This window comes from Chlorocebus sabaeus, chromosome 13 (genome assembly GCF_047675955.1).
Source record: "Chlorocebus sabaeus isolate Y175 chromosome 13, mChlSab1.0.hap1, whole genome shotgun sequence".
Lineage (NCBI taxonomy): Eukaryota > Metazoa > Chordata > Mammalia > Primates > Cercopithecidae > Chlorocebus > Chlorocebus sabaeus.
The window spans coordinates 95,790,707-95,813,926 of NC_132916.1; the positions used below are offsets into that span (position 1 = coordinate 95,790,707).

At 39.5% G+C, this 23,220-nt stretch overlaps 1 protein-coding gene and 1 pseudogene across 1 annotated transcript in view; both read left to right on the plus strand.

Annotated features, from left to right (window-relative positions):
* The first annotated feature begins 2,353 nt into the window (after positions 1-2,353).
* On the plus strand, positions 2,354-3,290 carry LOC103239979 (glyceraldehyde-3-phosphate dehydrogenase pseudogene; annotated as a pseudogene).
* Positions 3,291-8,739: 5,449 nt separating this feature from the next.
* ELOVL4 (ELOVL fatty acid elongase 4) overlaps positions 8,740-23,220 on the plus strand; it is a 32,420-nt gene continuing 17,939 nt past the window's right edge. The window contains exon 1 of the mRNA XM_008006430.3: positions 8,740-9,163. Coding sequence (XP_008004621.2) covers positions 9,064-9,163 — 100 coding nt within the window. The 5' untranslated portion in view covers positions 8,740-9,063. The remainder of the gene's footprint in view (positions 9,164-23,220) is intronic.

Consider the following 23,220-nt stretch of genomic DNA (forward strand, 5'->3'; position numbering starts at 1 on the left):
CTGTAATAATATTCTTTTATTCCCTATTTTTTTCTTTATCAGAATGTGTCAGGATTTATAAATTTTCTTACTATTTTCAAAGAACCAAATGATGGCTTTGCTGATTTTCTCAATTGGCAGCTTTCTATTTTTTATTTCTGCTCTTATCTGTATTATTTTATTTCTTCTGTTTACTTTTATTCTAATTTATGGTTTTTCTCCAGCTCTTTAAATTAGGAGTTTAGAACATTGATTGCAATTTCTTCTTCTAATTATTTATTTTCCTATAAAGCTTGCTTTAGTTGCATCCCATACATGTTAGTATGTTGTGTTTTAACTATTATTTAGATTGGAAACTTTTTGTTGTTGTTGTTGAGACAGGGCCTCACTGCGTGCCCGGACTGATCTCAAACTTCTGGCCTCAATTGATCCTCCTGCCTCTGCCTCCTCAAACGTTGGGATTACAGGTGTGAGCCACTGTGCTTGGCTTTAAAAATTTGTGTAGATATTTCATTGTTATTGATTTCCCATTTAATCCCCTTGTGGTCAAGTTCTATATTATTTCATATTTGAAATTTATTAAGAATTATTTAACAGCCTATAGAATTATAGATCTTTGTGAGTGTTTCAGGCCCATTAATTTGGCCTCCACCAGGTCAAATGATTTACAGTGTAATACAACTCTTCCATATTATAATTAATCTTTGCCAATTTATTATATTAATTATATAATAGGGGTATTAAATTCCCTAACAATAATCTTAAATTTGTCTAATTATTTTTTTAGTCTGTCAAATATTGCTTTATGTATCTTAAAGGTCTGTTATTATGTGCTTACCTTTTACTGGCTCTTTTATCTCTACTAACTTTGGTCTGTCCACATCCTGACATCCTTTAAGGAAGTGAAAAATAAAAAGCTTCTATTTTGTTTTAGGCACTCTTCTTTTGGGTTTTTCTGTAATATATAATCAGAGCTAATGCTAAATGATACAAATACTATGACAAAAAAGTACAAGACACTATGAACACGTGTGCAATGGGGATCTAACCCTGTTATGGGAGTCAGAGTTTTCCTAAGTCGTACATTTAAGGTAAAGTGGGTATTAGCTCTAGTTAGAAGTTGTGAAAGAGTATTCCAAGAGGGAGAACGTTATGTGCAAAAGCCCTGAGTCAAGGGAAGCTTGGCTCTTTGGAGAAACAGAAAGAGGTCCAGATTAGCTTCCCTGTATATTAAAAGCAGAAGTAGTAAATGAATGATAGGCATTCTAGATCACATTTTCATTAGACAAGAAGAAAGACTTACAATGTTCTAAGCTTCTAGATGTGGAGGCTTTGGAGCTTCCTGAGAGCACTAGAAATATTAAGAGATTTTAAGATGAGAAATGCCATGATCTGATGTACAATTTTAAAAGATACTCAAAGTGCTGTGTGAGAATAAATTGTAGGGGGCAAGAAATGGATGCAGAGAGATCAATTAAGAGGTGATTGAGGCCAGGCGCGGTTACTCACGCCTACAATCCCAGCACTTTGGGAGGCTGAGGTGGGTGGATTACGAAGTCAAGAGTTCGAGAACAGCCTGATCAACATGGTGAAACCCCATCTCTACTAAAAATACAAAAATTAGCCGGACATGGTGGTGAGTGCCTGTAATCCCAGCTACTCAGGAGGCTGAGGCAGGAGAATCGCTTGAACCTGGGAGGCGGAGGTTGCAGTGAGCCAAGATCATGCCACTGCACTCCAGTCTGGGTGACACAGCAAGACTCTGTCTCAAAAAAATAAATAAATAAATAAAAATAAAAATAAAGGTGATTGAAGTGATTATGGTGGGAGAGAAATGATAGAACTTTTGGTTAAACTATATGCAGTAGAGGTGAAGAAGTAGAAAAAATCAAGATATATTTTGTATGCAGAATTAATAGGAGGTGGTCATGAATTAGATGTCCGTTAGAAGGGAGAATATTATAAAATGTCATTGATCACTTTTTGCACATGTGCACTGTGGGGAGGGGAAGATAGGTTTTTAACATGTTGATTTTCAAGATGCCTGAGTTACATTAAAGAGAAAGTACCACACAAGCTATGAGATACATGAGCTAGAAAGAAGATCTAGGTTGAACATATATATCTGAGAGTTATGAATGCAGATGGCAACCAAGGCTATGAGAGTGCATGAAATAATTTAGGCAGGGCTCTCTGCTCCTCCTGTTTGACAGACAGCCACATCTTCTCTCGCATTGCCAGCCACATCTCAGACACCACGGGGAAAGTGAAGGTAGGAGTCAACGGATTTGGTCGTATTGGGCGTCTTGTCACCAGGGCTGCTTATAACTCTGGTAAAGTAGGTATTGGCGCCATCAATTACCCATTCATTGACCTCAACTACATGGTCTACATGTTCCAGTATGATCCCACCCAAGGCAAACTCCATGGCACTGTCAAGGCTGAGAATGGGAAGTTTGTCATCAATGGAAATCCTATCACTATCTTCCAGGAGCGAGATCCCTCCAAAATCAAGTGGGGTGATGCTGGCGCTGAGTATGTCATGGAGTCCACTGGCGTCTTCACTGCCATGGAGAACGCTGGGGCTCACTTGCAGTGGGAAGCCAGAAGGGTCATCATCTCTGCCCCCTCTGCTGATGCCCCCATGTTCAGGGTGGGTGTGAACCATGAGAATTATGACAACAGCCTCAAGATCATCAGCAATGCCTCCTGAACCACCAACTGCTTAGCACCCCTGGCCAAGGTCATCCATGACAACTTTGTTATCGTGGAAGGACTCATGACCACAGTCCACACCATCACTGCCACCCAGAAGACTGTGAATGGCCCCTCCAGGAAACTGTGGTGTGACATCCACAGGGCCCTCCAGAACATCATCCCTGCCTCTACTGGAGCTGCCAAGGCTGTGAAGAAGGTCATCCCTGAGCTGAATGGGAAGCTCACTGGCATGGCCTTCCATGTCCCCACTGCCAATGTGTCAGTGGTGGACCTGACCTACCATCTGGAAAAACCTGCCAAACATCATGACATCAAGAAGGTGGTGAAGTAGGCATCAGAGGGCCCCCTCAAAGGCAACCTGGGCTACACTGAGCACCAGGTGGTCTCCTCCGACTTCAACAGCGACACCCACTCTTCCACCTTCTATGCTGGGGCTGGCATTGCCCTCAACAACCACTTTGTCAAGTTCGTCTTCTGGTATGACAATGAATTTGACTACAACAACAGGGTGGTGGACCTCATGGCCCACATGGCCTCCAAGGTGTAAGACCCCTGGACCACCAGCCCCAGTGAGAGCACAAGAGGAAGAGAGAGGCCCTCACTGTTGGGGAGTCCCTGGCACACTCATCCCCCACCACACTGAATCTCCCCTCCTCACAGTTTCCATGCAGACCCCTTGAAGAGGGAGGGACCTAGGGAGCCCCATGTTGTCATGTACTATCAATAAAGTCCCCTGTGCTCAGCCAAAAATAATAATAATCATAATAGTTTAGGCAGGAAGGATAACATAAGTAAAAAAAACTTGTAAAGCAGCCAGAAGTAATTGAATTTTAACATTCACAGGCCACAAAGAAGAGGAGGAGCCAACAAGGATGAGAAAGAGGGAACAGATATATAAGTGATATTACAGAAGCCAGTGTTTTCCCTTAGGTGTTATTCACATTTGCTTTTGTGTATGGTGTGTATGGATTCTTCAGGTTCAAGACAGTTTCTCCAAGATCAGAGGGAGGTCATTCATCTTTGTGTGGTTCACAGGCAGGTGAGTCCTATTGCAAAGTTGCTGAGTCCATAAAATTACAGTTCATTTACTGGCAAGTTTTTAAGCACTTATTCACATATAACCATTTTCCTTAAGAGGCATTCCCAGATCATCAGGATGGCTGGTAGGAGATAGCTTCTGGAAGCAACTAAATGCTTGCCTAGAACCAAGTATTTTTCTGATGTCTTGGGTTTTTAAAAGTAAGTCCTTGAAATACAGCCTGTTTCTTTCCTCTATCATGGTGAGTTTTTTTCCTCTCAGAGGCTCTTTTTGTCTTCTCCTACCCTGAAACCAGATTGCTCTTTAGTAATAGGAAGATAAGAGGAGGGTGAAAAGGCATTCCCCATTAACACTTGGAATTTATTACCAGAGTTTTTGGACCAAAGTTTGTTGATATCCATGAAGACAGAGATGTTAGAGTAGTAAGTGAAGGGAATCACAACTCAGACAATACTTAAATTAAGAGTGACAAAACTTTTCTTGGTATAACCAAGCCAGGAAAAACAGGCAGAACCACCATGGTTTGGCCCTCTTATCACTATATGCTTGCATGTATGACTAGAAGTGTGGGATATGGCCTTGAAACATGGCTATGTGAAGAGAGACTGGGCTAATGACTTTGACCGTAAAGAGTATAGATTGGGTGTACATGTTGGGTGACACCGAAACAATGAATATACAATGTAAGTAATTCGTAGTTGTCATTCTTAGGAAATGAGTAGCATATGTACCTTAGAAATATATACCAGGGGTTGCAAAGCTGAGAAGGCATTCTGATATATGATTCTGTTGGAGGTGGTGGTGGGTGAACCTAACTTATTCCCAGTATCCAATATGCCTAGTTGAAAATCATTATAATAAATTTAGTAAGAGACAAATAGCAAACTGGGAAAATATATTTGCAACATATGCAGACAAACTGTTAATAACTTTATTATATGAAGATCTCTTACAAATCAATAAGAAAAGGTAGACACAACTAATGGAAAATGTCTAAAGAATTCAAACAGGTAATTCTTGAAAGAAGGCTAAAATTGCAATAAACATGATAATCTGTCAAGCAACAATGAAATATCAATATTTACCTCTCAGACTGGTAATGATTTCAAAGCATAAATTCAGCAAAGAGAATGGGTTGGGGAAATGAGCACCTTTTCATAAATTTTGGTGGAATTGTGAACTGGCATTATTTCTGGAGGTTAAGTGGGCATGATGTATCAAAATTTGTAAATTTAAAACCCTCTGGCCAGGTACACTGACTCACACCTGTACTCCCAGCACTTTGGGAGGCTGAGGCGGGCAGATCACATGACACCAGGAGTTTGAGACTAGTCTAGCTAACATGGCGAAACTCTGTCTCTAATAAAAATACAAAAATTAGCCAGATGTGATGGCACACGCCTGTAATCCCAGCTACTCGGGAGGCTGGGGTATGAGAATCGCTTGAACCCGGGAGGCAGATGTTGCAGTGAGCCAAGATGGTGCCACTGCACTCCATCCTGGGCGAGAGGGTGGGATGCCATCTCAGAACAAAACAACCACCTCCCCCCTCCTCAAAAAAAGTCCCAAACTTTTGACCCAGAAATTTCCCTTGTAAATATTTATGCTAAGAGTTATTAAACAAGTGCACAAAATTGCATACTGTGGATACTAATAGCCAAATTGATATAGTAGTTCAAATTTGAAACAATCTAAATGCTCATCTATAGGGTAAATGGCTACATAAATGAGGGTATATCCATATTATGGAATATTAAGCAGTTGGTATTATGTTGAAAAGTATTCCTGATGTATTCAGTTTTTTAAAAAGCAAATTATATAGTAGCATTATTAAAAAATAATCATCTGTGTTAAGAAAAAAAGGCTTATATAGGCATGTGAAATTTATTTAAAATGGGAGACGAAATTATGGGGGGATTTTCATTTTGTTTCTATTTTGTTATTTTATCTGGGCTTATATATTATCAAGATAATCTATGTCCATTTAAATAAAAATAATTCATACAAGGTAACAAAAAGGTAAAAATCTTTAAAGGTTTGAATGAAACATATCTCATGGAAAACATTGTAATTCCAAGTTAGTCAAGCACCTGTGTTATACGATGGCTATAACATGGGGGAGGAGTAGTGAGCAGAAAGAACAAAAGATTGGAACTGACAGACAGTAGTTAGTATTATCAACAATTTTCTCCGTTTAAGTAGCATCCATTTAGCAAAATTTACTTCTAGATTTAAAGTCTTTCTCTACAAACTCTTTAATTAGGTTATTTCTTTTTACTCCTGACTCAAACAGGCTTCCAGGTTCAGTTTTCTTTGAAAGCAGAGGTTGTTGACAATATTACCAACATGGAAAGGTGGACTAGGAAAAAAAAAGGTGGATAGCTTGATTTATGTTGCTAACCTTGTATGGACTGTAAGACATTTAAAAATATTTTGTACTGGGCGTGGTGGCTCATGCCTGTAATCCCAGTGGTTTTGGAGGCCAAGGCAGGAGGACTGCTTGCAGGCAGGAGTTTGAGACCAGCCTCGCAACACAGCCAGTCTTCCTTCTCTACAAAAAAAATAAAATAAAATAAAATAAAATAAAATAAAATAAAATAAAATAAAATAAAATAATTAGCTGAACATGATTGTGCAGGCCTGTAGTCCCAGCTGTTTAGGAGGCTGAGGCAGGAGGATAGCTTGAACCCAGGAATTCAATGTTGCAGTAACCTATGATTGCACCATTGCAATCCAGCCTAGCTGACAGAGCAAGACCCTGTTACTAAAAAGAAAAAAAAATTGCTCTTTTATACAAAAAAAATTTATGATAAAATGTCCTCTCCCTTAGGTTTTGTAGGTAACAGTATCCTATTTGCATTTGATCCACATGAAAGAACTCTCTGTTCTCAAAATTTGCAGATGCTGTGGTTGCTTGTATTTGCTTTTAGTCTGTTATGATGCTACCAAGATTTTGGTTAGATGGCTGTCATTCTAGGTGGCAGACATGCAGGTTTCCTTCCCTTTGCACAACTAAATTGGGTAGGCTTTGGTTCTGGGCAGTCACTGGTATTTATAAACCACTTGTTCATGCCAGGCAATAGGGTTCCAGATTGGGTAAGTTTTATGTTCTGGTTCTTGCTATATGTTTAGACAGCTTATAAATGTAAATAAACATTCTACTCTTACAGGTGGAGTGTGGACACCGGGATACCTGTGTCACCGCCATTCCCAGTTGACGGTTAGCTCATCTATGATTTTCTTATACGTGACTGGCGCCCCCTAGTGAGTAGGGACTTAAGTTGACCTCCACTGCAGAGGAAAGACCAGGGAAATACCTGAAGCTGTTTTAACAATTTCTCCTTCTATTAAGTATTAATAATATGCTGCGGTTTTGCGTGTGTGAATGGAGGTATGGGTAGAAATATGTTCTCCGTAAACAATCCAGGATTCCACAGTATAGAAATAGTAATCAAATTTTTAAGTGAAGCTCGAACTAATCCGAACTTTGCTAGATCACCACCGTAAATGAATGGATATTTATCCACTCCCTAAATGAAGAGACTTGACTGGATTTCTTTTTTTTTATATAACTACTAGAATCTGTTACACATAATTTAGGATTGAGGCTTGAGATATTGTCATTCCAATCCAGAAAACTTTAGTTTTGCAAATATATTTCACAAATTAATAAATTACGTTTTAGTTGGTTAATTTCAAGAATAGGGCGTTTAAAGAACTCTGTGTTTGCTTTAGTTCTGCAATAAAGTTCCTGCCACTCACAATAATCCTTATTATTCTCTGAAAGACATATGTTATATTTTGTCATCATAAATATTTATTAATTATTGTTTATAGCACTGGGTTAGGTACTCATCAAACAACCAAACACAATTCTTACCATCTAGGATGCTTCCAATATGAAATACAGACAATATATAACCAGGTCAATTGGGAAATAGATTATTTCAGTATGATAAAAGATAGCATTCACATTAACAGTGTGAAAGGGCAGGAACAATAAGACACTTGACTCAGTGGTCTTTAAAGTGTAGCATCCAAAATGAGCAAGTGGAGAAAAGGTTAAACAACTAGGTGACACATTTAAATAACAAGTAGATGAAAAGGTTATTGGACTATTCTAAAAAATCTTGTTTTACGTGAGAAACCATCAAATTATGAATTGCAATTAGTGTATTTTCGTTACTTTTCAAGGGTAGGCTCTCCTATATCTAAACAATTTTTCAAAATAAACCACAATTTCTTTGTTTTCCTCTCTACACTAACTTGCCCTGTGCCTCTTGAGCGATTATCTTTTTTAGATTCACCTCAATTTCTTTAGGTTCAAGCGGACCTCACCTGGCAGCCCCTCTCGGTTCTCCCTCTTCTCTGAACTGCTAATGGCCTAATTTAGCAATTCTATTGCTTTGTTCATTCCATGTGTAGCAAAAAAAGTCTACAGAACACATGCAAGCATTCATTCAATTATATGTTAATTTGTTCATGGGTCGACCCCAAAGTCTATTCTCCATCGCTGAAGCATGGAAGACAAATACCCTTCGCTTCTTCAGAGGCATAACACGTGCACTTCTCTTGTCATGGTGACAGGCATGTGCTGGTGGAGGTCAAAGAAACAGGAACACAAGTGAAATCGAGGTGAGTGTCAGGTAAGGACCAAAGCACCACGCCTACCTCATCTTTACCCACAGAACACCCATTCTTCCAGTGTCCTGTTTCCCAGGACGTATCCGGGGCGGATAAGAAGTCACCCGTGGGGAGGCGGTGAATGAACTCCTCCGCAGGGGCCCAGGCCCGGGAGAGGGGCGGGGAAGGATGATGGGGCCACTCGTGCCGGGAGGGGGCAAGGAGGGGCCCAGGTGTCCCGCTCCCGCGCGACCGCGCGCGCCTGCGCAAACCCGGCTCACGTCGCACCCGTGAGCGCAGCATCCCTAAGCCCGCGAGTCCCAGCGCTAGGGAGGGAGGAGGGGCGGCCGGCCCCCCGCCCCCGCGCGCGGCCACGTGACGCCGGCGGAGGAGATTGGAGGGGCGGCGGCGCGAGGCGGCAGACTGGTGCAGCGCACTGTGCTGGCGGCTGGGCCTCCACCACCTCCTCCTCCTTCTCCCGGGAACCTTGACGACGCCTTCTGCTCGGCGCTGCTCGTAGACGCCGCTGCCGCCGCATCCCCGCCGCCGCGGCGCCTCGAGGAGGAGGAGAAGACGCAGCCGGGCCGCCGCCGTTAGAGGGGTCCCTGACCGCCGCTCGCCCCGTCGGCCGCCACCGCCTCCGGGGTCAGCCCTCTCTCGGGGTCTCCTCTTTCTTTTGCCGCCAGCGCCAGCTCATCGCCGCGATGGGGCTCCTGGACTCGGAGCCAGGTAGTGTCCTGAACGTAGTGTCCACGGCACTCAACGACACGGTGGAGTTCTACCGCTGGACCTGGTCCATCGCAGGTAAAGCCGCTGACTTCCCCATCCTCGCTCGGTCCCCCGCGGGGGTCACCGACCCCTGGTCTCGGAGCGCCCGGGCCGGGCCCCACAGGCCCCCGCGCCCTGTGGCTTTCAGATGCTGCGGATCAGCGGAGACGCCGACGCGGGCATTGCGGTTGAACACTGGTTAATCTGATCCGAATGTTAAGGCCTCCCCTCCCCCGACACTCGCAGGTTTTTCCTCTGAGCTGCCTCTATCTCTCATCAGCTCTCGGATGCGGGAGCTGACATATCAGACGGAGCCTGTACAGCCAAGAGCTCCTCGCAGGAGCCGCCCCACCCTCTGCTCCCACATCTCCCGAGCTTGCTTCACAGTTCTTCCCCGTGCACAGGATTGCTTTTAACATTTAGTCCTATTTTGTGTGGAGAGCGGGCTGGGGAGGAGGGAGGGCTTCAGGGGCAGCTGAAGGTACGGGAGGCTTCTTCAGCCTGCTGGTTGCTTTGACACAACCCTGCTAATCTTTTCTTTTATCTAGCTCCTTCATCTATAGTATAATTTGGACTGAAAAGTAAAATAACATTGTTTGGCTCCTTGAACCTTGAAGAATTGTTAGTTTCCGAGGCATTTTCAACAGCAAATATGTTTGAAGTGATTGTCTGTAATGGCTTTGCGCACTGCGGTGCAGTCCGAGGGAGGGGGAGGCCGAAACACCGGGTAAGAAATCAGTCTTTAGGAATGGGGTCTCTACAGCAACACCTAGAGGTTGTCCCAGATGCCTACATATATACAGTTCTTAAATCAGCTAACTTTTCTTTAGCTGTTGCGGTTAATTTGGCAGGGCTGTCAGTTGTTTGATTTATGCAGGTTTCCTAGCGCCCAATTGTGATATTGTATTTTTACATTTTACCGTTTATTTCTTCATTTGCTTCGCTGCTTTTGATTTTAAAACGTTTAAAAGTTTTTGAAATCTAAAATAAGGTTTAAAGGATTTCAGAAATGATTTTACGATGTGAATTTTTCTGATCCTTTTGCAGTATCACACTGCATCCTATCAGGGAAGGATATTAACGTTCCGTCTTATGACTGCCTTCCCTACTTCGAAATGAAAATGTATTCCTGTAGTTTTTGTGTTTATTGTTAAATGAGACAGTGGTTTACAGCATAAGTGTAGTCCGATACATAGGGCTTATGTTGTGGGAAAAACGTTTGCTGGAATTATTTTTGTGTGAGACAAAATGATTATTTGACATTAATACTGCATTCACTTCTTTAGAAAAGTATGTTCTTTTTCTGAAGATCTCAACTTTGACATTGGAAAATAAGCTATTTAATAAGCCATTACAGCTGAAAATGGTTAAAATGCAGTTTTCAATGGAGTGTTTCTCCAAGTTTCTTTTGTTTTTTCTATGTACTGTTACAGTAATGTTACACTGTACCTGCAAAAACTGGTAAAGATGTGCCCTTCCCTTCATGTCTGTGATTTCGGTTCTTTAAACATTGCATCAGGGCTTCCCATTACACAATTGTATAGAGCTGAACATCAGACAAGTTCTTTAGCAGGTAATTGCACTTCGCATACCTTGGAGTTAGACACTGTCGAGATCCTCCAGTCTCCATATAGCCAGAGCCACACCCAGGAGTTCTCAGTCCTGTCATTCCCATCCTATCTCGGAGCTTTCCCGTCTCTTGAGTCTCAGAAGGAAAAATCGAGGGCAAAGGTAGAATACACCTTTCTGTGATGGTGAATTCCTTCCTAATGATGTTTGTGTTAAAAAAAAAAACAAAAACAAAAACACACACACAAATGAAACAGGACATTTTGTGCAGTTGCCGCATGTGAAAGCTTGCTACTAGGTTTTGAAGGGCAAATAGAATAATATAATATTGTGGGCCAAGCCTGAGAAGTGAGAGTAGCCCTAGAACACAAGTGACCTCTCACTAGCAGGCCCAAGGAAGGTGTTTGCCTGTGCTTTGACTATCCACTTACGAAACCTGAGACTGCTTCCTTGCTTTCTGTAATGAGCTACCTTATGTAGGCAGATGGTATTTCTTAACCAACAGAGAGGCTTAGTGGATATAGTCTGTTCTGCTGTACTGCTGTGTAAGGAGGAGTATTTTTGAGGTCCAGGTCGAGTAGACTTGAAGTCTGGTGTCCCATTTACGTTTACTTTCCTTCATTCTATGCAACTCGTGTTCCCTTTTTTTTTTTTTTTGGCACTCACTGACTCTGCTCTGATTCCACCTCTCAGCATAATTTGATGAAAATCTGGGTGGGGGATATCAAAGTGGAAAAGTAGCTTATTAGATGAGGTTAAACAAAAGTTGGTGAGTCAGATGTTTGGAAAGAAGGGGAAACAAAAATGGGCGGGAGAGAAAGATGGTCTTGAGAAATAGTGATGAGTGTGGTGAAAGGATGCAAATTATTGAGGGAGAGCAAGAAATGAGGTAGGCTCCTTGTCCTTGGCTGCTCTCATTCCTAGTGCTGTAGTTACATGCTGCTTTCATTCTTTTATTAATTCATCAAATGCCACTTTGTGCTATTATATCAAATGGTGTTTTAAATATCCGAACATATCCAAAGCAATGTCTGAAAACTGGGCTTTTCAAAGGCACATGTGTAGCAAATACAAAATATGGTCCATAATATGTTAACAACAAAAATGTTACTTTTACTATAGTATTAACACTTTGTACATTGGAATTGAAACTTTGAAAGAACTGTACTTTTAGAAAACCAACAAAAATAATTTTTATTTCTCTATATTTGTAGACATTTTGAATGAGGAAATTAGCATTGGTTTATATTAAAGTATAGGCTGGTGTAGGACTTTATACCAGTTGTTAGTAGGTATTCCATGTCATCATGTTAGTTTTTTTCTTCTATTCTTTCACTTCATAAGTACATTTAAATTATTAGGATTGGAGTCCTAGGCTCAAAGTATATATGTAATAAAAGTTGTATATACATTTTTAAAACTGATGAATCTAAATATTCCCCAATCTATGAATACCCAACTTTTCGACATTATTCGTTTATTCATGCTTTTAATAAATGTTTAATAGCTTTTTGCATGCCTGACATTTAGCCTATAAACACCCTAGAGAGTTAGTAGGATGCTTACAGTAAAGCCAGGTGTCTCCTGTGAGGCCATATATCTTTTGAACATTTGTTTCTAGATAGCTGTTGTTCAGAGGGTATGAGTGCTGTTGATTGGGGGTGGTAATGGTTGGCATTGGCCCTCTTTTCACAGATACAGTACGCCACATTTTGGTGAAAAAAATTATCCACCTGGTAGTTGCAGTTAGAGCATAATTTGCTGGGTCCTTGAATTCACTTTGGAGGGGTCAGAAAGGAGAAGGGATGAGTGGTACAGGATGAGGGAGGAGAGCTGTAGGATGACAAAATGTGGAAGCCAGGCTTTTGATACCATTCATTCTTTCCGTATTTACTTGCCACGTACAGGCACAGTTCTAGGCTCTGGGGAGGGAAGGAGGACACTTGGTCACTGCCCTCATGTAGCTTGCAAAGTCTAGGGGGTCACTGTCATTCCCCTTTCCTCAATATCGTGGTCTGGAGGCAGTGTGATCTGTCAGACTCAGGCCTAGCTAGGTCCTACGGAAGATCAGAAAAGTCCTTCCCTGCTCTTCTCATCTCTCCTTCTCCTACCTGAAAGGAATATACAGGTTGTTTTTAGAATATTTTAGCTGCTTCACCACAGTTTACTTCCCTCTGCCCTTGAATGAGGAGTTGATGTGACTACTGTCAGAGTATTTGGAGAGGGAGACTAGGGCAAAAGGTGTCAAAGGCAAGGGGAACAGCTTGACTGAAAACCATGGAAACTGGGAAGGTGCTTAAGGGCCAGGCCAGTGGGTCATCCAGGTTTGATGAAGCTGGAGGCTAGTGGGAGGGGATATTTAACTCAGCTCCAATAAGCTGAAGTAAAAGCAGGTTTGTCTTAGGGATTGCTAGGCCCCAGAGGAGCATGTGTGTTAAATATTGTACAGTATGCTTACATTAATTTTATTATTTGTCACAGTTAATGTTTAGTTTTTCATCTGTGTTATTATCTAAAATAGGTTTCTTTGTTTGGCTTAGCCTAGTAAGGCAGTTTTCTTTGAATGTTTCTTTGAGAAAAGACATTCTGATTCCAAGTTGTGGGCAGCTAATTAAAAAAAATATATATGAAACATCACCAGCTCCTAACACGGGATCTCCCTTGGTCACTGTTTTCAGTGCGGTCCTAATTATCCTTTACTCATAAGCTCCCTGAAGCCTCTGGGAGGTCCATGCCAATTTATGGTTTTTTGTTTTGGTTCGGTTTTTATTGTCTTTTCCTTCACCTCAATCTGATTTTTGGTGGCTGACTGCTAGACTTTAATAGCTAATGCTCTTGTCCATTCCCCAATGATAGCATACAGTAAAACATCCTATTGCCGGTGGAATTCCAGGAGGGTAAACAATGCAGATTCTAAAACTGGTGTCAGGACACAGTTTTAACTGTTTTAACTTAGATTCTTTGGCTTAGGAAGACAAAGTTTTAAGAATTATGCAGATAATTATATCAGTTGGCACTTTTGTAATCTTAAGAGCCACAGAGCACTTGGTCATCCTTTAAAAATTCAATTTGTTTTCTTATTTTTCTCTCAAGTCCTGTGGATAATGTCACCTGTAAATGATTTAACATTATTAACATAAGTATATTTCATTTATTGAGCCACTTACTATTACGAATTAGGCATATATTAGCACACCGAAATGAGTAGTGTAACAGAGTCCATCTTTTTTCACTTTAGATGGCTTTTTTCCCTCTTCATTATCAGGACATTTTGCCTATTAACAAAAGAAGGTGCTATTGTTTTATTTTCCATTAGAATATATTTTTAAAAATCATGTGGGTTTGGATTTCAGAAAGGAGAGGGGAGGAAACACATGGCCTTTTAAAGCTAAGGTCCACGTTAACTTTCTAGCTTGATCCTTCAGTATTCCCCTTGCCAAAGACCTGCAGCTCTAGGCAACTGGGATAACTCACTGACCCTTGAGTAAAATGTATACGTGTCCACCTTTATGTTTCTCACCCCACCATTCCCCTTGCCTTTACCCACCTTTTCCCTGTTTACTTCTCCAGATACCTTTTACCAGAACCCAGTACAGTAGTCCTCCTTTGCAAAGCCTTTCTTGTTCATGGTACCCTGGAGCAAGTTGTTGTCTCACAGGAGCTCATTGTCTTTAGCAATTACTCATGTGTTTCCTGTGCCATTCCTTCTATGACCCTAGTCTCAAACTGTGTAAACTTTCATTGTTATTTACCACTTCACTCGTTTGTATTTTTCTCTCCAACACCAGAGATGATCACATATATTTGTTGATTTGATATGTATCAGGAGATGATGCTCTTAATCTAGCATAATTTTGAATCTTGGTATATTGTGGTTGCTAAACATAAATAAAGCTTTAGACCACACTAAATTATAGAAGGTTTTTGTTTTTGTTTTTAATAGAGAGGGGATTTCACCATGTTGCCCTGGCTGCTCTTAAACTCCTGGTGTCATGTAATCTGCCCACCTCAGCCCCTCAAAGTGCTGGGATTACAGGCACGAGCCACTGTGCCCCGGCCAGAGAGTTTTTTTAAAAGAATGATATTTTTTATCAGTTGGTCATTAATTCAGTTGCTGTTAACTAAAGTTAATGAATAAATCAGGCCATTAAGTAGCACAAAACAGATAAGAAATGAAGATTTCAAGACATAAAATCAGATATGATTGTTCTCTTCATTGTCTATGCAGAAGCATTGCCTTGTGTGGAAGTGAGGAGGGCGGTGTGGTATAGTGAATGGGAAGAATTCTGGATTGGGATTTAGATGACCTAGGTTTTAGCCCTGCTGATTTGCTGTGAGAGTTTGGACAAGTTCCTTTGCCTTTCCAATTCTCAGCATTGTTCATCTGTAAATAATCTGTAAGGTTCTACCTGACTCTAAAAGTCTAGATATAGATGTCACTTTCTTCATTCTTGGAATAGGTAAAGCAGTTTCAAATAAACCTACATTTATCAGGGATTCAGAAACTTCATTCTTTGTAATAAAATATTTTCCAGCAAAACTATTATCAACACTGCCTGAATAGTACAAATAACAAATTCTTATTTAGTCCTTTTTACTTTTTAAATTTTGCTTTATAAGAAATAGCTAGAGGAATAGAGAAACAAAAGTGTACAGATATTTAAGCATCTGTTTTGAAATAACATTGCTTTTGTTGCTATAACACTATACCTATTTAATTATCTAGACTCCTTGAATAACCAAGAGCCAGCTATTTTATCAAAAACAGTAGCAATAATATTAAAGGATAAAATTATCTCAATTATATATTCCATTTATTTTGTGATACTCAGCTTTTGAGGATGGCATATTATGTCATTTTAGGCAAGTTATTCATGACTCTTTGGGTCTCTTATTTCTCCCTGTACCATGAGAGGGTTGAACTACATAACCTTTAAGACTTACTTTATTGAATCCTTATAACATCTCCTAAAACAGCAGTCTAGGTATCCGTCTAAATTCAGTCTTCATATTTTTCCAGTAGAAAATGTGAAATTTTAACATACATCATTACAAATGATTTTCTATTATAAACACTTTGTATATGAGCATTTTTTACTTAAGTTTGGAAGTATAGCTTAAGATTTTTGTGAAATTGATGAAAATATGTAGGTCTTACAGAAGAGAAAACAAAAGAAACTAAGTGGTTTTGGTATCACTATGTTCATTAACAAATCAAAATACAGATTTTTAAAATCTTTTCTCATATATTTTTCTTCACGAAATATTATATGTAAACAAATACCTTAGTATGATGTTTTATTTATGATTATATTGTATTAGAGTAAAATTTTTGGAATTTGAAAGACAATTGCATTAATCCATTGAGGGAATCAGTTACTCACTGTCAGGTATAATCACATAAAAGCATTTGTGATTTTGAACTGCAGAATTCCAAGGAGCAAACTTTTCTGTTTTCATTTTTATTCACTTATCAAACAAAAACTTGAGCACAGATGTGTGTTTTTAACTAATTTTATATATTTTTTCACACTCATGTACATAGCAGCATTATTCACAGTAGTTAAGAGTTGGAAACGACCCAGATGTCCATTGATGGATAAATGGATAAACACAATGTGGTATATACATACAATGGAATATTATTCAGCCTTAAAAAGGAAAGAAATTCTGACATGTGCTACAACATAGTTGAACCTTGTATACTAAGGGAAATAGTCCAGTCACAAAAAGATAATTATGTATGTGGCATTATGGTTCCACTTGTATGGACCCTCTAAAGTAGTCAAATTCAGGCTGGGCCCACTGGCTCATGCCTATTATCCTAGCACTTTGGGAGGTGGAGGCTCCAGGATCACTTGAGCCCAGGAGTTCAAGACCAACATGGGCAACAAAAAAATATTAAAAATTAGCCGGGCTTGGTGCCATATGCCTCTAGTCTCAGTTGTTGAGAAGGCTGAGGGAGGAGGATCACTTGAACCGAGAGGTGAAGGCTTCAGTGAACCATAATTGTGCCACTGCACTCCAGCCTGGGTGACAGAGTAAGATCCTGGCCCAATAAATAAATAAATAAATAAATAAATAAAGTAGTCAAATTAATAGAAACAGAGAATAGAAAGATGTTTGCTAGGGCCTGGGGAGAAGGAGAACTGAAGACTTGTTTAATGGGTATAAAGTTTCAGTTTTTCAAGATAGAAAAGGTCCAGAGATTCACAACAATGTGGATATGCTTAATGCTACTGGACTGTACACTTAAAAATGATTAAGATGGTATATTTTATGTTATGTGCTCTTTTTTTAACAACAATGCAAGAATTTCATATATTGTAAAATTAATACATTAGCACCTGTAGAAATGATCTCTTCAGTGCTCAATGGTAAAACAGTCAATTCTTCTTTATTTTTTCAGTTTAAAGTAAAATGACTTTATAAAGAGACTATATAGCTGTTGGCTTAAAAAAATCCAAGTGGCTAGAAAGTAGCAAATAACAAGAAAGAAAACTTCAGCTTTGTATTTTGCTTTATAGTCTTGCCAAGAACTTCACAATAACTCTGGGAGATAGGTCTTGAAGGCATTTTTCCATATATTTAGAAGTCCTTGAGATTTACAGAAGTTAAGTAACTTTTGTAGGTGGTCATTATAGTGCAAATGAGTGTGCACTGGTTGTTTTGTCCCTAGCCAAGTGCCCTTGTCTTCCCATCACACTAGCCAAGCAAGAAAGAAATAACCAGGCCTGTAATCTATGTTTCTCTTTTATTTTACCTTTCTGTTTTTTTTTTTTTTACTGTTATCTACAAAGTATCACTGTTAAGAATGCTAAATCTGAACGCAGTCATAATATTACTAGAGATCATCTAAAGAAAGACATCTAAATATTCAAAGGTGCTATAAAGACTGGTGTATGAGATTAAACTACAAAGTGATATTTATTCATATACTACATACATACACAAATATGTGAATATATGTAGAATACAAAATGTGATATTTAGCCTGAGAAGATGGTTAACTTCCATATGATGGCATAGGATTGTTTAAAAAAAGTCTATTCAAAGTGAATTATGAAAGTATTTGCGAAATTGCATAATACAAGAGCTAGAAACTTGTTAGTGAAAGGATAATGAAATTCATTCAGGACTAACAGTATTTTACCCGGTGACTATTCAACTTATAGAACTGTTAGAGTCAAGGGAAGATTTTGGCTAAAGGTCCCATTAACTCACACACTCTAATGATATCTTCCATCTTTTTTGCTAAAGGGAAGCACCATTTCAATTTTCTTAAAGCTTTGAGTTCATTGGCAGCACTGAGTGGATGGTTGAACTTGGAACTCCCAGGTTAAGTTTTATGACTACTTTCTCTGAGAAGCCTAGCAAAATTTGGAAACAGGGAGAGAAGGAAACTACTTGTATTCTGATCTTGGCTTCCAGGAAATGAGGCAGCATTCTTCAGCTCTCTCTCTTGAGATATATTTTCCCCCTTGAAATTGTCTCCCTTTCCCCTATGAACTGGCTTTTATGAATAGGCCATTTTCTGAAGTCATGAATTTAGACATCATCTGCACTTGGGTGTGGTGGCTCACGCCTGTAATCCTAGTACTTTGGGAGGCCAAGGCGGGTGAATCATTTGAGGTCAGGAGTTTGAAACCAGATATCATCTGCACATGATGAAACTCACAACCATTTATTGAGCATTTAGTATAGGACCATTTTAAGATGCTGTAGTACTGCATTTTATATACCTTATATTTAATCTTCAGATCATCTCTATAAGTTAGATATTATTTAACCATCTGTAGATGAAGAAATAGACTCAAAGCTACATAGCTAGAAAGTAACAGAACTGGAATAGGATCAAGATCTTTCTCCTTCCCAACAGTGACCTTTTTATAATGCAGCATAATCTACTTACTTATTCAATAAATACCATTTTATTGCCCAGTAATAATAGTGAACATTTATTGGATGCTTACTAAGTGTCAGGCACTGTGTCCAGTGCTTTATATGTATTACCACATTTAGTCCTCATATTCCTTTGGGCTAGGTACTGTTGTTATCCCCATTTTCCAGGTGAGTAAACTGACTTTCCCTGAACCTGATTCATCTAATACTAACCCTGTCAAATTAAATCCCAGTGTAACCAGCCTTCAGCTTGAAATCACACATTGATTCTCTCGTCTGTGTTACTGTCTTTTCTTCTTTACAGCTTCTGAATCTGTTCTTATTTTTTGCTTGCTCTAGGAAATTTTGTAATTTCTCTCACTTTCTACCATTATTATGATCTCTATTCAGGCAAACTTGCAATGAAAATTCTTTTTTCCTCTGCTTTTTGACTCTGTCCTGCATTCTTTCAGGCGCTTGGGTAACTGTTACAGAACTGAGTTAGAGGAAACATCTTGTTTTAACCCTGTGCTGAATGACTCTCAGGGCATCTGCTCCCTCATACCTTGAGACATTGCAGCTTTCCCCTCTTTTGCTGGTGAAGGTCTCTGTTCCCTCCTGTCTACCCATCACATTCTGACTTCTTTGCCACTTTTTAGCCCAGCCTGTGCCTTGTCTACCCCTGCATTCTGCAAAAGCTACCCTTTCCTCCCATTCATCCAGGTGCTCTTCCAAACTCAAACCTTCCATCCTCTTTTTTTGAGTACATAGGGGTTATAACAGAAATTTTCTCTGCTAATCATGCTGACTAAACAGGAAACTGATCATACTATTCTTCACCCGCCACCTTCAGAATCTGTTTATTTCTAGAGTGTATCTCAGAGTGTTCATTACCTGCCTCATTTGTCCAGTTGTATTTAAAAGGCCCTTCTCTTCTAGTTCTGCCTTTTTCACCTCAATGATAGACATGGCTTGAGGAATCTATTAAGCATCACATTTTAGATTTGAGCCTAGGAGAGGCCTTTAAGGTATATATCGTTTACTCCCTTTGTTAGAGATAAGCTCTTTCCCAGACTCTTCTTGATAGCTGTTATCTACAGTTTTCATTGAAAATTTCTTTTAACAAATGTTTTGAAGACTCTTACATACCTGGCATTGTTACAGGGATACAGCAAGGAATAAGGGCTGTAGCATTGGCCCTCATGACATTTGTAAGAAATGGAGGAAGACATTGACTATTTCCTTAAGAAAAAGACTACAGTTACCCTTTGGGGTACTTGCAGTGTACAGTGTGACATACTAATAGGTAACCTTTGTGTGTAATCAGTAAAGGCAAATAGATTTTTAATAATATCACTGAGTATATTAGTAGTGATTAGTAGCCAGATGTTTAAAAAAAAGGAGTTAATTTGCAACTGTTGGTTTTAACAAATTAAAGGATGGATAGTTTTAGGGAATAATATAGTACAGACTTCTTGGTGTCTTGAATATACTCCTGAAGCTGCTCAATATTTAGCGATTGTTAGACTTGTGTTCTTCTTTTGTTTATGGTAGATTAAACAAATATAGATGGTTTTAGAAGATGAGGAAGTCACTGATTTATTCAGATAGAATCTAGGAAGAAATCAAGCCAACTTTATTTTGTGACTTAATTACTTGTTAAAGTAGGCTCACATTTCTGAGTAGACCAGAGCGGTGCTCCTTAGACTTTAATGTGTTAAGTCACTGTGGAATCTTATTAAAATGCAGATTCTGATTTAGTAGTTCTGGGGTGAGGCCTGAGATTCTGCATTTCTTGTAAGGTTCCAGGTGATGCTTTTCTGCTGGTGCGTGGACTCTACTCTGAATAACAAGGGAATGGAGTATTCCTAATTTGTTTTGCAATCTACTACTATGTACTGTTATGGAAAATGAAGAATTTTTAAACGTGCTTAAGTTATTAATGTAAATATCAAATGATAGCATGTATTTTATAGAAGATTTATTTATTTTTTATCCTAACAGGAATTTTGTATGTCTTCTAGAACCATATTATATTGATCAGTAACTGTTGCTCATTTTACCTGAATTAAAAGGGCCAATGATTTGGTTAATCTTATTATCACCTTCACTTTACATATGAGAAAATAGTGGCTCTGAGTTTCAGGTTCATAGTCATGGGGCTAGAAAATAAATGAGAGCTAGAATTTAGGTTTTTAATTCACATCTTGTCCCTCTCCCTGTATCAAGCTGCCTCTGCTCCATGTGACTCCCCTTGCCATCATCTAAGATGATTTTCTGCTGTATTCTTGTATACCTTTTATTTAATTCTTCTAGGGGTTTGGATGTTCTAAACATTTTTTAAGTACTATTTTTTCTTTTGGGAGATTATAGTAAAACTTTACTAACTTAGATTACTTGGGGAAGATAGTTTATTCTGACTGGTGGAGATCCTGAGTTGCAAAAAGCTTTAAAAGAAATTAGAAAAAAAATAGGTTTATTATAGGTTTTTAAGGAAATTGCTTTAATAAAAATACTGATAATTTGTTGTAAGTATTAATTATAGTTGTTTGTATATTAAGTAGAAGTTACCTGAGGTAATTGAAAACTATTAGATTACAGGCATTTTATTATTTATTAAAATCTGGTTTATATTGCCATGAAAAAGAGTTTTTAAAAATTAGCCTTTCTAAATAATTTTAAAAATCAGAGTGAGAATTTTTATGTATTTTATCTCCTGAATAAATAAATACATAATTACAAAATGTCTTCTCAGTCTGTCATAAAACGTTTTTTTCTTCTCAGTGTAAACTCTTCTAAGTTTAATTATTCATGGTAATTTTTATTTAATTTGGTTTAACTCTTCTCTTTGAAGACAGAGGAGGATTTAGTGGTTGATCAGTGTCAATAATAATGAAATGCCAAAAATTATTGAACTCTTGACAGTGTGTCAGATACTGTATACATATTATTTATTCCTCACAACAGCCCTACTATCATCTATAAGGCCAGGGGCACTAAGTAACTTCTTGGGTTTATTCAGCTGGTCAGTGAGGAGTCTAATGCTTGTAAGTCTGATTTGAGAGTCCATATTCAGAATATAGGTTGAGAAGAAAAATCCTGGAAGACATTGAAGGGCTTGACTTTTAAGGGGAGGGGCTCAGATTATCTCTGACATGAGACACACTGTGAAGATGTAAAGTTGGGAGAGAATAGGCTGCAGCAGAAGGGAATACGTGACGTCGTGGTGTCCATGTGTGCTAGGAACCTTCACATCCTTTGGTTCATTTAGTTATCACATATTAACCCTGTGAAGTAACTATTTCCTCATTAAAAAAAGAAAAGGCAACAACAGTTGGTTCTCCAGCTATAGATTACGTTCCGCACCCTTTCCTTTTGGAAATGTCTTGGTCTCTGTGACGTGGTTTTCTCTTCTCCTGCCCCTCTGGCTTATTTGCTGCCATTTCACCCACTCATCTTCAACTGTCCTTAGAGTCATTCCTTTTTCATGTTATTCTCTCACTCTACATGCTCCTTCCCTTGTGACCTCAAACTCTGGTGTGATTGTCATTGTCCAGTGACCCCTCTGTGTGTCCACAGCCCTGGCAGTTCCTCCGCAGCACCAGAGGCTACTGGATGCCTCCACCTAGCTGTCCCACAAGTAGCTCAGATGCTAGATGTTTAATATTCACCTGATCGTTTTCTGCCAGATCTGCTCCTCTTCCTTTACTCTGTTCTGGATCATGACTTCACTATCTGTGTTGCCGGATAGCACAGAAATCTGGGAGTAATCCTGGACTTTTCTTTGACTCTCCTCTCTCACATCCACAACAGTCGTGGAGTCTGTAGATTTCACCCATGAAACTTTCATACCTACCTATCCTGTTCATTGCCAGCACAGCTCCCTGACCCAGATTTCCATCATCTCTTGCATTCTAGTGGTCTCCAAGTCTGCCTGCCTGTCAGAATCACCCGGGGAAGCTCAGATCATGGTGTCCAGTCCCACCCGCAGAGATTTTGATTCAGTAGGTCTGGGGTAGGACCTGGGAATCTATAATTTTAACAAGCACATGATTCTTACATAGGTAGTCTAGCAGTAGACAAGTGTTGAGAACCACTGATGCAGCTGGTTTTCCTACCTCTTGACATATTCCCTTCCCCTCAGTCCACACCCCACTGCCTCTACCATGATCTTTTAAAAGCCAAAACCAGCTGGGTGTGGTGGCTCATGACTGTAATCCCAGCACTTTGGGAGGCTGAGGTAGGTGGGTTGCTTGAGCTCAGGGGTTCAAGACCAGCCTAGGCAACATGGAAAAACCTTGTCTTTACAAAAAACACAAAAATTAGCTGGGTGTGGTGGCATGCACCTGTAGTCCCAGCTACTTGAGTGGCTAAGGCACCAGAATCACTTAAGCCCTGGAGGTGGAGGCTGCAGTGAGCTGAGATAATACCACCCTATTTTAGCCTGGGCAACAGAGCCAGACCCAGTCTCAAAACAAACAAACAAACAACAACAAAACAAATATTTCTTCATTATCTGCGTGATAAATTCCAGCATCCTCAGTGTAGTTTGTAAGACCACTTAGGGGATCATCACAGTCATTTCCTGCCCTCTTCCTTTGTATATATCCTCTCCATCAGGTCTGCTTAGTTTCCAAATTGTT